The sequence below is a fragment of the Felis catus genome, chromosome A1 (assembly GCF_018350175.1).
Source record: "Felis catus isolate Fca126 chromosome A1, F.catus_Fca126_mat1.0, whole genome shotgun sequence".
NCBI classification, from domain to species: domain Eukaryota; kingdom Metazoa; phylum Chordata; class Mammalia; order Carnivora; family Felidae; genus Felis; species Felis catus.
This window is the reverse complement of record NC_058368.1, coordinates 141535167-141551480: the sequence shown is the minus strand read 5'-3', so window position 1 is coordinate 141551480 and position 16314 is coordinate 141535167. Positions and strand designations below refer to the sequence as shown.

Here is a 16314-nt window from a genome sequence, read left to right as displayed (position 1 = left end):
CTGTTTGCTTTGATTAGGATTTTTTTTTCCTCCTCTTTTTTGCTCTCTCCCCCTGCCTCATTCTCTACCCCTCATCTAAGAATGGTTGAATTTGTAAAAATCTGGCACGAACGAGAAGCCGCTGCAATCGAGGCAGATTTGCTAAGTGTGTTCACTGAGAAAGGAGAAAAGCCAAATTCATCCTCACAGGCATCCCCGCCTGCAAGGGACTCGGCATTGCCAATGGCTGAGAGAAACGCGCCTTTTATTTCTCCGGAAGGAAGTTGAATTCTGTAAAGTTTGATTCACTGCTCTGTCTATAGTTTCCTTGAGTTTCCTTAATGCTGTCTGGGTTGCTGGGCTCTGGGTTTCCGGTTTGGGAATCTTTGGTGATGGATGTGACTCCATTTTCCAAACACTTTCTCTGATTTGAGGGGGAGGCGGAGCTGATTTGGGTTGATTTCAGAGGGTGGAAGGCTTGGAGAATTATTCATCTTCCAAAAGTGAGAGGGAATCGGCTGAGGGCCGGCGGTAGAGTTCGCCAAGCTGTCTGAGCGCAGGTGGGGCAGCAACCAAGGAATCGTTTAATTTTCTTTCTTTCTTTTCTCCCCCCTCCCACCCCAGTCCAAGGATATGCTCTCGCTTTCCTGGGACATCAGGGGTACGGTTCATGAAAGGGACTCGAAGGCATGTTTCTTTGCCGGGACTGGGAGTGTTCCGCTGCGGGAGATATGAAAGCATGTGCTGTTTACTACGAGAGCCGGCTGCAGAGAGAGGGGAAAGGGCCGGGAGATGGTATTCCAACTTGGCTGTCCAAATTCTGGGGAACCCAGCTGAGCATCCCGAGAGTTTCCTTCATAGGGCGAACGTGGGCGCAGAGGGAGCCAAGGATGGGGCTAAAGGAGGACCGCGCAGGGAGGATAGTCCCTCCTGGCATCGCCAGGAAGGTAGTGACCGCGATCCCCTTCCCTCCTCAGGTATGAAAGATGCTGCCGAGCTTCTGGGCCACCGGGAGGCGGTGAAGTGTAGGCTGGGCGTGGGGGGCTCCGACCCTGGGGGCCATCCGGGGGACCTAGCGCCCAACTCCGACCCAGTCGAGGGAGCCACTCTGCTGCCCGGGGAGGACATCACTACAGTGGGCTCTACGCCGGCCTCGCTGGCGGTGAGCGCAAAGGACCCGGACAAACAGCCGGGGCCCCAAGGAGGCCCGAACCCCAGCCAAGCCGGCCAGCAGCAGGGCCAACAGAAGCAGAAGCGCCACCGGACGCGCTTCACCCCGGCGCAGCTCAACGAGTTGGAGAGGAGCTTCGCGAAGACTCACTACCCCGACATCTTTATGCGCGAGGAGCTGGCGCTGCGTATCGGGCTGACGGAATCCCGAGTGCAGGTACGCCGGGCTTGGGCGCCGGGGCAGAAGGCAAGGTGGGGCGGGAGGATTTGGGCAAAACAAGCGGGGTCTTTTCCCCGTCGGGGTCCTGGGCTGCTCTTCGGCTGCCTTATAAGTTCCATGGACAAGCAGGGCTCCCACCTCCCACCAGTATAGCCACATTCCTGCAGAAATGCCTCAAAAGCGAAGCCGGCGTTGTTCTACTGTTAGGTCGTCTCACTCGTCCTGAGAAGGGAAGCTCTGCGTCTCCCAGCCTCCGCGTCTCCCAGGCGGCTAAGCTGAGCGCGCACCTCCACTCCACCTCGAGTTCTTCACAAGTATTTCATTACCCCTAATGAGTTTGTGTTAAGCGTCTGGATAAATGGGGGGAATGCAACAATTCTACAGAAAACTTGAAAAGGGAGGAAATAAGGCATGATGGCACCTTACAAAAAATCCATACCTGAGTTTCACGGTGCAGCTTTATTCTCTTGCATATCACCCTCCAGCAGCTCTAAGACAACAAACCCCGAGCTTTGAGGTTTGCAAAGGTTTTAAACTTTGATGGTCTACCGAAGCGCCGCCGCCGAGAGCGGCTGTAAAGATCCCCCGGTCTTTGAACCCTGGTTTTCCCCTTAAGGAAACTGGGGATGGGGGGACTGAAGGCTTTCTGTTGTAGATATCCGATCTGAAGAAAGGACATTTAGGGCAAGAAAGATTGACAGGTAGCAGACGAATTCGTTACTGATACCTTGTTCTCGGCCAACCACCCTCCAAGTTGTAAAGTATATATAACTTTGAAAATCACATCTATAACTTTTCTGAAAATTGAGGAATAAAAGTATAAGCTCAGCGAATCTCATTCCCCCCCCCCCCCGCTTTTTAAAAAAGAATGAAAACAATATATCAGATCTTTTATGGACCACTGCTCTAGGTGAAATACCAAGGCACTCACTGAGTCTTGAGCTATCCAGGGTTCTGAAAACCTTCCTTTCCTGTCTTGAACATGATAGTTTCTCTATGTCATCCAGGGTGTCAATTTCATCTCTAGCTGCTTTAACAAATTAAGTTTAAAGATCCCAGTTGCTTTACATTTGATCTAAGAAGTTGGAGACAAGGGTGTCCATAATCACAGTGTTGAATGTTTATGTCTGCTTTCGACATTGTAAAAATAGTCTAACCTGGAAAAACAGATATGCTTCTGCTGTAAGTAGTCAGCAAATGAATATCACGGGGAACTTAAAGTGGTCAATTAATAAAGTAATCATCAAGGTAGAACATAGATTAACGTTTTTACTCATTGTAAGTCCAGGTGGTTTTGTCAGTGGACTTTGGAAACCCTGAATCATGGGCCATTGAAATTGAACACCCCAAAAGTGGTAACTGCATTGTGCAGATATATATTATTGTTTAAAAGATTTTTACTTCCCACCTCTTTTTAAATCTGAAGTTGGGTCCAAACCTTACCAGAAATAAATAATTTCAATACTTTCATTACTGTTAATGATAATACTGGCTTCTTAAAATCTTGTAGGTTCAAAATTCATAAATTTGCTTTTTGTCCCTCAAGAAAAATACACCTAATAATTTTTGTTTTAAAGAGTAAAATGCTGTTGCTTAACCTAGACATAGTGGTAATTAGTTTAAATTAAAATAGAACTTAGAATCACAAATAAAATATAATTGGACAACCGACTTTATGAAAAAAGAAAATGAGGTCTATTAAACTTTATTAGGTCTTCCAAAGGTTAATGGCAGTGGTTCTTTTAATAGAAAAAGTTGTAAATGAAATAAAATACAAACTATGTAATAGAAACAGTTATTTTCAAAAAGTACACAAAAGAATAATCAAGAAGAAAAAGACAAAGTACTTTAATTGTTCTAGCATAATGTTCAACAAAAGATAATAGCTTGAGGCTGCTGATAGGAACAATTTAATAGAATGGCAATTTCAATATTTTTAAAAATAATGTTTCATAGTTTAAAAAGTAATCAGATCAACATAACCTTCTTAATTAACATTTCAAAATGATTAACATTATGTAATGTAATGCAAAAATAATTTATGGAAAATGTATTTACTTCACAATTCACTGTACCATTGCTCCTTGACCAAATTCAAATTAAATAGTAATTGGTTTATGTTCTTATATGATGAGTACTTCATAGTTTTCTTTATAGTTAACAGATTGTCACACATTCTTTTCAGTATGTGGGCCACTGCACTGATTAAAAATGATCTAAACATTTAATTTATTACAATTGTATGCTTTTAAAGATGTTTTTTTAATTCTAGACTAACTGATCCAACATACTTATTTTTATCTATATCTGGTATATATCACACTTTTAAGTACTTATTAAAGCACTTCTACTCACATGGAGGCCAATTCCACGTCTGATATCGCTCCCCTTTTCTGGCTAGTGTAATAAAACCATTCCTTTTATAGCATGCCATTATTAGAAACCAATTTCAGAATTATTTATAACCTAGAATGGCTTATTAAGCAGCAATGCGAGAATCATGCAAATTACGCGATCAAATGCAATATAATAAGCATAATCATTAGTCTCTAGCACGGATTAATTAACTTTCAATATTTTATTTACATAAAAACCAAATCAGTGAAATAACTTCTGCACAGTCAGGCTTGCCTTTCAATATTTTATACGAACAAAAATAATGTGCTGTAATTCCATTGACCGTGTCCCCCAGAATGGCCCTGTCACCTGCCACATCTTAATAGGGGGACAAGCTGAGAGTATTTTCTAGTTTTCTAATGGAATGAGAAATTGCATTTTCTTCCTCTCCCAGCACTATTAAAGTGTAATGAATTCGGCCCAGAGTTCACGGCTGGCTGATCGAAATGAACCTGAGATCTCGGCTTTAATACAGCTCCCCAGATTTCCTCCCAAATCTTCACATTAATCATTTGCTGGATTCCAATGAGATCTTCATAAAGCGTTTGCTTCGAGGGGGAAAAAAGTAATATTCTCTCTTTCTCCCTCTCTTTCTCTATTTCTGAGCCATTTATAGGTGGGGAATTAAACGGGCTATATATTTTAAAATACATTTACAGTATGTCTATATTACTGTAACAGCAGATATCACGAAAGTGGATTTTTAAATTCCAACCTCCATTAGATTCTCACTGTTGTATTAAGCATTTTCTGAAAAGAGCTGCATTCAAACTGAGTGCAAAGTTGGCCAGTGGCTGCGGTTAATATATTTTCTGGAGTTGTCATCTGTGCATTCTCAAAATCTCCCTTAGGTTTTGCCTGCATTTTAATCCGTCATGCTCTAGTTTTCAAGTGGAAACATTCACATTTTAAAAACATATGCATCATAGCTTGGAACGGAGGTGCTCAGACCCCATGCAGATTTTTTTCACAACCCCAGTAAGCCATGAAACATAAAAAATTTTGTAGCCATCATTTGACTACTAACCCTCAAACATAATTGAGCACGATTTTTCGATTATTCCTATCATATTTAGGTCTTTAACAGCTGTTCTTTTCCACCTGTGCCTGAGGTCCAGAAACCTTTCTAGCAGTTGTGTTTTCCACTGTAGGGGCAATCCCTCCGCCCCCGCCCTTCTTTCTTCTGCTTCTCCGGAACCTCCCCGCCCCCCCCCCCCCCCCAGATGTCTGCCACCCTCTTCGCCCACTGCCCAGCCCAAGATATTCAAACATTTAGGGATTCACTGACACTTTGCAGGCCGTTAGGAACCGGTCTTTATAGCTATCTTTCTAAATATACCCGAGTGCAGAATGTGAGATGTGGGGACCGTTTGGACATAGACATCCTCCCTGTCTAGGGCTCCATCCAGTCTACCTCTCCTCAATGCAGCCTAGGATGGGTAATGCAAAGTGACCTGTGGCCACAGGTCTCCTCACTGTGCTTTCCTTGGCTCCTGCGGGTTACTCTCTGCTCCAGGCCGCTAAACAGCTCAATTCTCCCCCGTCGGCCCCGCAGTCTCATTAACCCGTTGTGCCACCTACTCTAGGGGCTTTAGCAAGTAAGGGACCCGGCATCTTTACACAATCAGGAAATTGGGGTAGGCAGAAACACGGGAAATGGGGTAGAAATCAGAGAAAGATGAAATGATGGGTGATGGCTTGGGTGTGGTAGAAAGGCCAGGGCCAGCTCAAAGGCCGGCAATATGTCTAGAGCGCAATGCCGTTCACACTAGTAAGCGTGGAGGGTCTTCACCTGCACAGTGTAACATGCCTCTGTGAATAGCTGGCTTACTGAGAATAGGTCAGGTACATCCATACTCATGATCCTTTAGCTTGCAGAATAAACACTAAATAGCTTGGATTAACAGATGAATAACCTTTTGGTCATGAATATGGTCAAATTACGTTTGTCACATTCTAAAAGGAAACTCAATCAGTACCTGAGTTGTGTCTTACGCAATTTATATTTGTGCACACTAAACCTCCAACTGACTATGTGTTAAACTGCAAGCCTGCCAGGTAGGCGTACTGCCAATTATTATTAAAAAACAAAACAAAACAAAAAACCACGCACAACCCAAATTCAAGTATGGGGAAACAGGAAGTTCTCTTGGTCAGGCAGTTTACCTGGTATCTTTCAGAGGAACTCTTCCTTCCCCTGTGGTGGTGAATATGGCATTAATTGTCAAGTTTGTCTGGTAAGTTCAGAAATTCAGAGGTATTGTTAAGAAAAAACGAGTACGAGGCTTATTTTTATTTGGAGTATATTTTATCAAACACATCTCCTCTAAAAAGAAAGATATGTGGGTCTGAAGCAAAATCAAATTTGATTCATTACTAGTGTGTGCTTTAAACTTGACCTCTAATTTGTACTGGTCAGAAAATTTGTTTTCAGTTTATACATGAAACAGATCAAACAGGGGAGACTTGAGGAATTGGAAACCTTGTAATTCGGGGTTCTCAGCAAGTTTCTGAAAATAGACTTGAAGGACGTGGGGCTCAGGGCCCTGGCAGCAGGTTCCAGCACATCTGCACAGCTCAGATAAAAGGTGCCCTCAGAGGGGTTCGAGAATGAGGCATGGAGACTTGTGGCAGTAGAACCAGTCGCTACAAATCAGAAATCACGGTGGCGACCCAAACAACACCGTAGCTCAGTGCGGCTCGCTTTCCCACAAGGATCACTATATTAACCTCTCCGCTCTGTCATCCATGGCGTTAGGGGTTTTCCTTTGTCTTTCGATTTTGAAACTGGCTATGTCATCCTCAGCCCCTCATCAATTTCCAAATTTCCAGCGTTTCTGAAAATTCTATAGCCCATCAGTGTTATAAGGCACGCTATCAAGCCACATGGGTACACATGTTTATCTTCATTTGTACACCTGTGGGTCCGATTTTGACACATGCCTGCCTGCAGACTTGTGCCTCTAAGCAGTGCATAGAATGTGCCAGCGTGCAGGGGCGTGGTGAACACTGCACGCGGTGGTATGTTTGCACCCAGTGTAAGCGCTCCGGGGCACTATCAGGACCCCGGAGGTTGGCGCTTGCTGAGTGCAAGGGACTCCGGTTGTCTCGAGCTGGCGAAGAACCGCGGTCTCTGGCTGAGTGTACGGGCACTTTGGGCAGATGGTACTTGTCCCGCCTGGGGCAGTGTCTGACGCAGGTTTCTCAGGCTCAAGCCCCCGCCCCACCCCCTGGCCAGCCGGCTCCCTAATAGCGCTCTGTGTGTCTCCCGCCCCGCCCGCTCCAGGTCTGGTTCCAGAACCGGCGCGCTAAGTGGAAGAAACGCAAGAAGACCACCAACGTGTTCCGCGCGCCGGGAACTCTGCTGCCCACACCAGGCCTGCCTCAGTTTCCGTCAGCCGCCGCCGCCGCCGCCGCCGCTATGGGCGACAGCCTGTGCTCTTTCCACGCCAACGACACCCGCTGGGCGGCGGCCGCCATGCCGGGCGTATCACAGTTGCCGCTGCCGCCGGCTCTGGGCAGGCAGCAAGCTATGGCGCAGTCGCTGTCCCAGTGCAGCCTGGCGGCCGGGCCGCCGCCCAACTCCATGGGCCTGTCCAACAGCCTGGCGGGCTCCAACGGCGCGGGGCTGCAGTCGCACCTCTACCAGCCCGCCTTCCCCGGCATGGTGCCCGCCTCCCTCCCCGGCCCCAGCAACGTCTCCGGCTCGCCCCAGCTCTGCAGCTCCCCGGACAGCAGCGACGTGTGGCGGGGCACGAGCATCGCCTCCCTCCGCCGCAAGGCGCTAGAGCACACAGTCTCCATGAGCTTCACTTAATGCAGCCGCGCCCCAGCCCGCTCCGCCCCCGGCGCCGCCCCCAGGGCCGCCCCGAGGTCCTTCTGGCGCGCGCCCGGGCCCCCGCTCCCTGCCCGGGCCCCTGCCCCGGCGCCCTGCCCCGTCCCCCCACCCGGCCTCCGCCACTTCCACTTCTCGTTTTGTTCTCTCCTCTCTCGTTCGTTCTCTGGGGCTCTCCCCCAAGCCCCAGCCCGCGAGGCCTCCCCTCCACCTGATTTCGCCCGCCCCGGTCCCCACTCTCCTCTCAGCTCCTCTTCCCGTCTCCCCCAACTCTTCCCTGGCCCCCTTCTCCAGCACTTCACCCCACCCTTTCCGGCTACCCCCCGCCACCCGGCTCGCAAGTAGCGTGCTCGCGCCCTCCTCCCAGCCTTCCGACTGGCGGCATTCTCACCTACACCTTCAACACGACGCCTACGACCCCCTCACCCGCCGCCTCCCCTCCAGTCCCTTCTTTACCCGCACCTCACGCCCCTCCTCCCGCGCCCTGCAAAAAGCATCCTTCCCGCCATTTTACTTACCAGGGAGTCGACTCAGGATCTGAAATCAGACACCAATGGACTGGTTTGTGGGCAGAAACACACACACCCGCACTCTCGCTCACTTTCAGACACTACACATACACGTACACACACGCATACACAGTGCACCTAGGTCACACACGGACGTGTTCAAGGGACAGCACAATGTTAGGGATTTTCGTCTTAAAGGAGGACAAGCATCTGCTACAACCGCCTCATCTGAGGGCCCAACTGATAGAATTTGATTTATCCCTGTATTCTTTCTCCAAACTCCTCTTTTTCTTTCCTCTCCCACCACCCTACCCTTGCCCCGTCCGCCCAGTCACATCCATGCAGCCCTCTATTGGCTTGCAAAAGAACACTTTTATTTTCTCTTACTTTTATTTTCTTTAGCACAACTGTGTGAGGTTATAGAAGGGAAGGCTTCTCAGGAGGAATATGCCAGTGAGTTGGGTGGCTGGAGTAGACTAAATCAGTCAGGTGATGAAGAAGAGGTGATCTTACCCATTTTGATAAGTCTTTATAAGGAAGAATAAAATAAATGTAAGAAAATTTTCCTTTTGTAAAAGTAAAAGCCACATCTCTTTTCTGGATCCTTCAGGATTGGGGTTTGTTTGCTTCCTTTTCCGTTTCTCTCCTCGCTGCTCTGTGCCCTAGGTTGTTTTGTGGTCGTCCTGTCGTCCCTCGTGCCCCTCGGCCACCGCTCTGGCCCTTGCCGGCTGCCGATGGGTGCACCCGGACATCTACAACCCTGCAACTTTGTACAGAGAAACACAATCAGCTCTTTCTGCATGTGCTGGTCAAATCCAAACCCAGAGAACAGAAGCGCTTTCGAAGAATGAACAAACATGTGAAATAGGATGTTTTGTGTAGATAAAGCATTCTTGTTACATACTGGTCAATTTGTGATATGTTTTAACTTATTGTCTGTGCTTATTTATGGAATTTGGTTTTCTTAATAAATGTTTGAGCTAATATAAAGCATATTATTTGACTTTTCCGGACAAGTTTATATCAAGTTAAATGTAAATGGATAAAATAAAATCATTTTCAGTATGTGATATGGAGAATGATGGGTTTTGTTGTGACTTTGAATTTCAGGAAAGGGGTCAAGTGGGGCAGGGGAAGAGGGCTCGTCCTGTTGTATGCACGAGGGCTCTCAACTGGCGAAGATCCCGGATCTCAAATGGCGGGAACCCCATTCAGTAGTCTGGGGTTCAGCTTCCGGGTTGCACCGCGGCCTAGGCAGCGCTCTGGTGCAGGAGGCCAGGCTTTGAATCACGCAGTCCACGAGCCGGAAGCCAGAAGACCGGGCCTCGCGCGAGCTCCAGGCCTCGCGAGGCTTTGGGCCTGCCAGGGCTTCCAGAGTGAGTCTCAGGGCGCAGCTGCCGGCACTAAACTCAGGGCTCGAGGGTTGATGAGCTTCTCTTGTGAACCGTTTCCCTACGGCAAGGGAGTGGAGGGCGACCCTCTTCGGGCTGCGTGCTTGTGATAGGAAAGCTGTAGGCCAGAAGGACCATAGTAAAGGAAGTCTGGGGACCGGTAGCTCTGCCCTCAGGCGTCACTAACCCAAAGTCGCGTCTGGTCCCAGGTATGCAGTGGACTGAAACGTGAAAGGGCTGGAAAGTCCGGGGAGGGGGTGGGGGTGTACTTTCCTAGGGCCTAGGCCTCCTGGCTTTTTGAAAGAGGCGACCTGGTTCCTTTGTTTCTTCTGGATCTGGACTCGGCTTCTTATAACCCCAGACCTCACGAGCGGAGGCAAACGGCAGGTCTGAAATAGGACGACCTGGCTTTGGGTTGTGCCTCTCAGGCTTTGCTTCATCTGGCCGCTCTCGTTTGCTTAGGGTCCTTCCTTGGTGTGAGCCAACCTCGAATACAGCCACGTGCTGAAACTAACTAGTAGTGAAAATTGCTGTTTCTTTGGTAGTCTGAGAGGGAAGGTTGTGGTGTGTTTTAAACGTGGAGGCGAATCAATATCACAGGCATTCTTTGGAAGACTAATCAAAATTGATCTTGTGGTTTAAACTTTAAGGGTCATTATGGGCATTGAGAGTGCACCCAATCCCCTGGGAAGATTTCTCATTTGGTTGCCATAGTGTGTAAACCCTAAAAAGACTGTACCACTGGACTACATATGAATTTTAGGACCTGTTGTAATTGTTACTCAACTGAGAGCACAATAGAATCTCCTCAAAGGCAAGGACAAAAATACATGATTTTCTATGATCGAGAAAAATCGTGTCTTCATGTTACCTTAGGAATTTAATTAGAGGTAAAATTGGTGAGTGTGTTCACAGAATATTTGAATTTTACATTTTCTAAAGGGTATTTTTTAATATAAGGTTAAAATATTAAGATAAAAACATGCTCATTTGGGATTTCATATACAAATGGAACATTTCTGAATGTTAGCATTCTAGAATTTAGCAGCATAATAATCATTTCTAAAATATATGTATATGAAAAATACTTTTTCTTGTTTTTACATTTCATCATATTCCCTTGAATTAACTAGTGCTTTTTTTAAGAAAAATTTGAATTCGTAGCTACTGTAATCTCAAATCACATTTAAGAGATTACTACAAATTACAGATTGCTTTACCAGTGAGCATGGAAGGTTGTTTACAAGGATGCTAATTTTACAGCTTTTTTATGCTGCTATAAAGCATAACTTTATGAGGTAGGAATGCAATAAAGGATGCTAAATGGAATCTTTAAAAATTGTATTTCTCAAAGGCAAGGGAGATCTTTCATTTGAAAAAAATGGGCCAACTCAGAACACTGATGAGAAGTTACAAATCAACTCAAGTGATAGATGCTCTCAAAGATACTTATATTTCATAATATAATGGTTATTTATCAATATTATAATGAAAGTGTACAGAGTTTTTCACTTGACCTGACTTTAGAATAATATTTGTTTCTATAGCAATAGATTTTTGTATTAAGAATCCTGAGCATTTTAATGTCATATATGGCATTAGCATAAGGGAAGACAACCTGGCCTAGGTTGTTAAAGTTGACAGTTTAGCAAAGATAAAAAGCAGAGAATGAGAATCTCAGTCACAAGTCTGAAAGATTTCTGCATTTTGAGGGAGGAAAAAAACCCCTAACAACAGAATAATCCTTATTTTTTACTCTTTGTCAGCAGCAATTGTGTCTCCAAACTGTTAAAGTTATAATAATAAATAATTACATTCAATAAGGGAAAAAAGACAATAAAGGTGAATACTATTAGAAGACAAGGTAGATAGTACAACATGCTGGATATCCTACCTCTAATGAATTATACTTTTTGCCGAGGGGCCTATTTGGCATTGAATACCGTCACCACATGCTGGCTAGAAAGAGTCAAAGTTTATTATGATGTAACTATGTGATTGATTTATTTGATTACGCATATTCATCCTTGTGTAATTTTCTCCTCAAGATTGGTACTAAATACATATATGTGGTAGAACATGATGACATGGTAATGGTGTTGCACTTAGTTTACCTTTTGCTGATGGTGGCAGAAATAGGATATAGGACTTCAACTTCTAAAGGTGATATTAGGTACTGGATACAAAATAGGATGCAGAGCAATTTGGGTAAATCAAGGTAGGTAGAAATGGAGAATACGGAAGAAATTCTAACTTTGGAGCAATTTATGTTTGATTTCCTCAATGACTGCTTCATCTGAAAATGAAAATGTTTCTCATTTGTGTTGTGGACTCTACACTGTAATTTTTAGGATCAAGAGAAAACTTAGCCCACAAAGATGTGTCTTCTAGTAATGGCAGTGGTTAACTTGTCAGTTGAAGGAATGTAACCTTCCTTTTCTCCTTTTCATGACATAAAGGTAATCTCATCTAAGGGCATTTATGTGAAGAAATAACAGCATGGCATGGTGAGACTGCTGGCTCATTAATCCTGGCATCCACTTCCTACAGGGTTCCTTGATTAGTTAGATTCATTCATTGGGCATTTCAGAGTTTTTGATTTGTCACCATTGACTAGGTTCACTGAGTTCAGGCTAAATTGAGCCAGAAGCAATGTTTATTAGTAATTTTGTAGTACAGGCTACCCTAATAATTCAGCCCAAATATCTCATCTGAAAAATATCCATTCACCCTCGCTTCTAATGTGGGTTGCAGCTGTGTTCATAGGGAATTGAAAGAACACAAGTGATTGGGCATGTATTTTCTAAATTATTAATATGATGGCTAATAGCTGTAAACCCATCCTCGTATCCAATGCAGAAATTATGATTCACTTTAAAAATGAAAGCAGCAACAAAGGGGGGCACCCCCTGCCTGACTCTCTGCGCTCTCATCAGTGCAGAGCTTTTGGTACAGGAACCATGGCCTATTTAGCATGTGGTCATTACAGAGAGAAGCAGAACAATGCCTTTCGCTTTTCTGCTTGTGCTCTATCAAAAAAAGGCATGAATTTATAAGACTTACTAGAAAAAACTTTTAAGGAATTTTAGGGATGAGATACAAAGAGGCCCTCTCTTGATTTTGACAATATCATAATAGTCTTTAAGCAGGCATAATTAGTTGCTTGTGCAGTTAAGCTGCATCTTGTGTCCACATAATCAAATATCACATCTACCCAAGTTTCCATCTTTAAAGCTGAGTTGGATTTGCGACTTGTTGCAGTTGCTCATGCTGCCACAATCCCTTTTAGTTCCTAGTTGAAGTAATTCACAAGTACCAAGAATAGATAATTAACCTTCATGACATATATACTGTATGTTCTTTATATCTTTCATTGAAATGTCACAGGGCTTTATATGCTTTTGCTCACAGCCATTACTGAATCTTTTAAAGATAAACTCAAACAAGGTCAGATTAAAAGCTCTAGAAACCCTTAACACTGAAAAGATTACGTGTGATTCCTAAGAAATTAAAAAAATAAAAATTATAAATTATAAAACAAAACGTAGGTATACTGACATTAAAATAAGTTCTTTCTAGATTTTATAATTGCAATATTCTGAATGAGTTCAGTGATGCTGAACTGGTTTCTGTTTTTCCTGCCCTTGTTTTTATTAATTATTACATGCTTAGTCTGACTATGAGGTACTCCCAACAGTGATTTCAGAAATAACATTTTCAGATGGTGTTTCTTATTTTCCCTCTAGTACCTTACATTTGAGCCCTGTTTTTCAATATACAGGGCACATTATCTCATTTTAATCATCATGGCACCTTTATGAAGTAGATATTATAATCCCTATTTTATAGATGAAGAAATTGAAACTCAGAGGCTAAATAACTTGCTCATTACCACATATCTAATAAGTGGCAGAGATCATTTTTAAGTCAGGTCTTCAGGTCGTCGTTCAGCAATACCATTGTATATGTGACAAATAGATACTGTTTTTATTCTTAAAATACTTTCAGGGAAGAAATGAAGCCACTTCCTTTACTTAGAAGTTTAATAATCCCCCCCTGTTATGTAACAGGACAGATGATTTTTAACATTTTTTTGATGCTTTGTATTTTATTTTATTTGTGCAAGAGAGAGACAGAGTGCTAGTGGGGCAGGGGCAGAGAGAGAGGGAGACTCGGAATCTAAAGCAGGCTCCAGGCTCTGAGCTGTCAGCACCAGATCCTGATGCAGTGCTTGAACTCACATACTGCAAGATCATGACCTAAGCCGAAGCTGGACACTTAACCGACTAAGCCAGCCACGTGCCCCCATTTTTTTTTTTTTTTTTGAGAGAGAGCGAGTGAGCATAGGAAAGAGGCAGAGAGAGAGAGAGAGAGAGAGAGAGAGAGAGAGAGAGAATATCCCAGGTAGCAGGCTCAATGCTCAGTTCAGGGCTTGATCTCAGGACTCTGAGATCATGACCTTGCCAAAATCAAGAGTAGGACACTCAACTGACTAGGCTACCCAAGCACTGCAGGACAGATGATTTTTGATGGGACATGATAGCTGCATTAAAATTAAGCATGGTTTTGGGTGGCTCAGTCGGTTGAGTATCCAACTCTTGATTTCAGCTCAGGTCATGATCCCAGGGTTGTGGGATTGAGCCCCATGCTGAGTATGGAGCCCACTTGAGATTCTCTCTCTCTCTCTCTCTCTCTCTCTCTCTCTCTCTCTCTCCATCTCCCCTGCTCATGTTAGCTCTCTCTCTCTAAAATAAAAAAAATTAAACATGGTTTCAGGAGTCTAGAAAACGCCTTTCCTCTTGATCTTTACCTGCTTTTTTTTTTTTTTTAATTTTTTTCAACGTTTTTTATTTATTTTTGGGACAGAGAGAGACAGAGCATGAACGGGGGAGGGGCAGAGAGAGAGGGAGACACAGAATCGGAAACAGGCTCCAGGCTCCGAGCCATCAGCCCAGAGCCTGACGCGGGGCTCGAACTCACGGACCGCGAGATCGTGACCTGGCTGATGTCGGACGCTTAACCGACTGCGCCACCCAGGCGCCCCAGATCTTTACCTGCTTTTTAGAAATGAATTCAAGATTGTTCTACCATGCCACTGAGAAGGCTCTTTATTTGTGTGGGGAATCTTTATCAGTGGAATTGTCTTCTTGTGACATGAGCTCTGGGCTGATGTAACAAGAAACTTGGGAGCCAGCTCTGAGAGTACTTTGAGGGGGATTGGTGGCATTGTAAGGGAGAGGTGATGGTTTGACTCTATCCACAAGGGAGAGCATCCTTGAATCCTTTGGTGCTACAGATATGTTTCTTGTCTTTCCATGCAAGATTTTATAAGAGGATCTTTTTATTTCACTTAATATATAATATTAAATATTCATTAACTCAGGATAAGCTGTTTCTCATTTTTCTGTCCTTCACTGTCAACCATAGAATCATAAAATCTTAGCACTTAAAGGGATATTTGAAGTCACCGCATTCAAATTCCCTGACCATAGTTGACTCGTTTTCATTTCACGGCAAGTGGACTTGCAGATTCTGACTCATCACAAGACAGATCTCTAGTATTGGCTCAAGCACCTGGAAGTCCTTCATTTCATTGAGACTAGTCTGCTTCCTGTTCTTCCTTCTGTAGTCTTGCCTTGTTAAGACTTTCCATCACATATCTTAGTACTGAAATGATTTTTATTTTTAGTCTTTTATTAATCAGTATAAGACTAGGATATGGTATGGTACCACATAAACCTTCTTTTTCTGGCTTTAAACAACCCAGGTCTATTACTTGCTTACAAAAATTCCACTATAAGTGAAGTGATTCCCCAGGACAGCTCCCCTTCATGTGGAGACTCAGTGATAGCAAGCTTTTTTTTTTTCCATTTTGTGGTTTGGCCACCTCATTATGGGGTTTCCATTGTCTTTTTGGAAGGAAAGGAGAGAACTGAAATGCTGTGAATTGGCTCTAATGGTTTGACCTGGAAACTCCTGCTAATATTCCAATAAGTAAGAACTAGTTATGTAGCTTCTTCTAATTGCAAGAGAGCTGGCCAATATGGGGGAGCACATGGATATTCAGTGAGTAGAAAATACCTCTGCAGTCTTATTTTCTCTGTCATAAATACCCTTAGTTCCCTTATTTAACATGTTTTTCATAGTTTATAAGTCAATAACTACTTCTTTTTGCTTATTGGCAAGGCTGTGGAGATGGGGGTGCCAGAGAAATAGATGATGCCCAAGCTCTTGAAGAACCTATATCTAGATGGTGAGACAAATTTTAGTTAATATACAGTGCAAAAAGTGTTGTACACAAGCTGTTTTTAATGGTTTGATCAAGTGTTAAATTCTCTTATCTGTATAATAAATGCACTGGGAATTTAAAGAAGCAAGAGATCATTGGGGCTAGAATTCCTGAGCAAGGCTTCCTGAAGGAACTGGGCCTCATAGGATAGCACTGTCACCCTGGAGGATTCTCTTCTCCACTTTACTGGAATTTTTGTGTCCTTTCCTTGTGGGCCTTATTTTCATATCAATAAAGTAGGTGTGGAATATTTATCTCTATCATTACCAAGTTCTCTATTACCCTCTTAAATTTGGAGTCATTGATCAGATTTAGGTCTCTAATGACCAGGACAAGTGATGGTGGACCATCTGCCATACCCACATTAGTAGCCATTTATAATCTCATATAGTGTTGTTATAGTATCACAGATATTCCCCAAATGGATAAATTGTAGCAATGTAATTCCCCAATAGCTAGCATTAACTCTGGCAAATAGTAGGTACTCAATAAATGTTTATTAAGTTGAATTTAGGTTAGACAGG

At 43.9% G+C, this 16314-nt stretch overlaps 2 protein-coding genes across 5 annotated transcripts in view; both read left to right on the top strand.

The window, feature by feature from the left end:
* Positions 1-238: 238 nt before the first annotated feature.
* On the top strand, positions 239-7602 carry OTP (orthopedia homeobox). The gene is made up of 2 exons (XM_003981087.4): positions 239-1366; positions 7053-7602. Exons 1-2 carry the CDS (start codon positions 650-652, stop codon positions 7581-7583), a joined length of 1248 nt encoding a protein of 415 aa, XP_003981136.3. The 5' UTR covers positions 239-649; the 3' UTR covers positions 7584-7602.
* A 1894-nt stretch (positions 7603-9496) lies between these two features.
* WDR41 (WD repeat domain 41) overlaps positions 9497-16314 on the top strand; it is a 193263-nt gene continuing 186445 nt past the window's right edge. For 3 of the 4 annotated variants that reach the window (XM_019835839.3, XM_019835844.3, XR_002160247.2), the window contains exons 1-2: positions 9499-9710; positions 15688-15754. In XM_019835839.3, coding sequence (XP_019691398.1) covers positions 15718-15754 — 37 coding nt within the window. In that variant the 5' untranslated portion in view covers positions 9499-9710; positions 15688-15717. Of the gene's footprint in view, positions 9711-15687; positions 15755-16314 lie in introns of all 4 variants that reach the window. The other variant, XM_019835843.3, reaches the window with a different exon arrangement.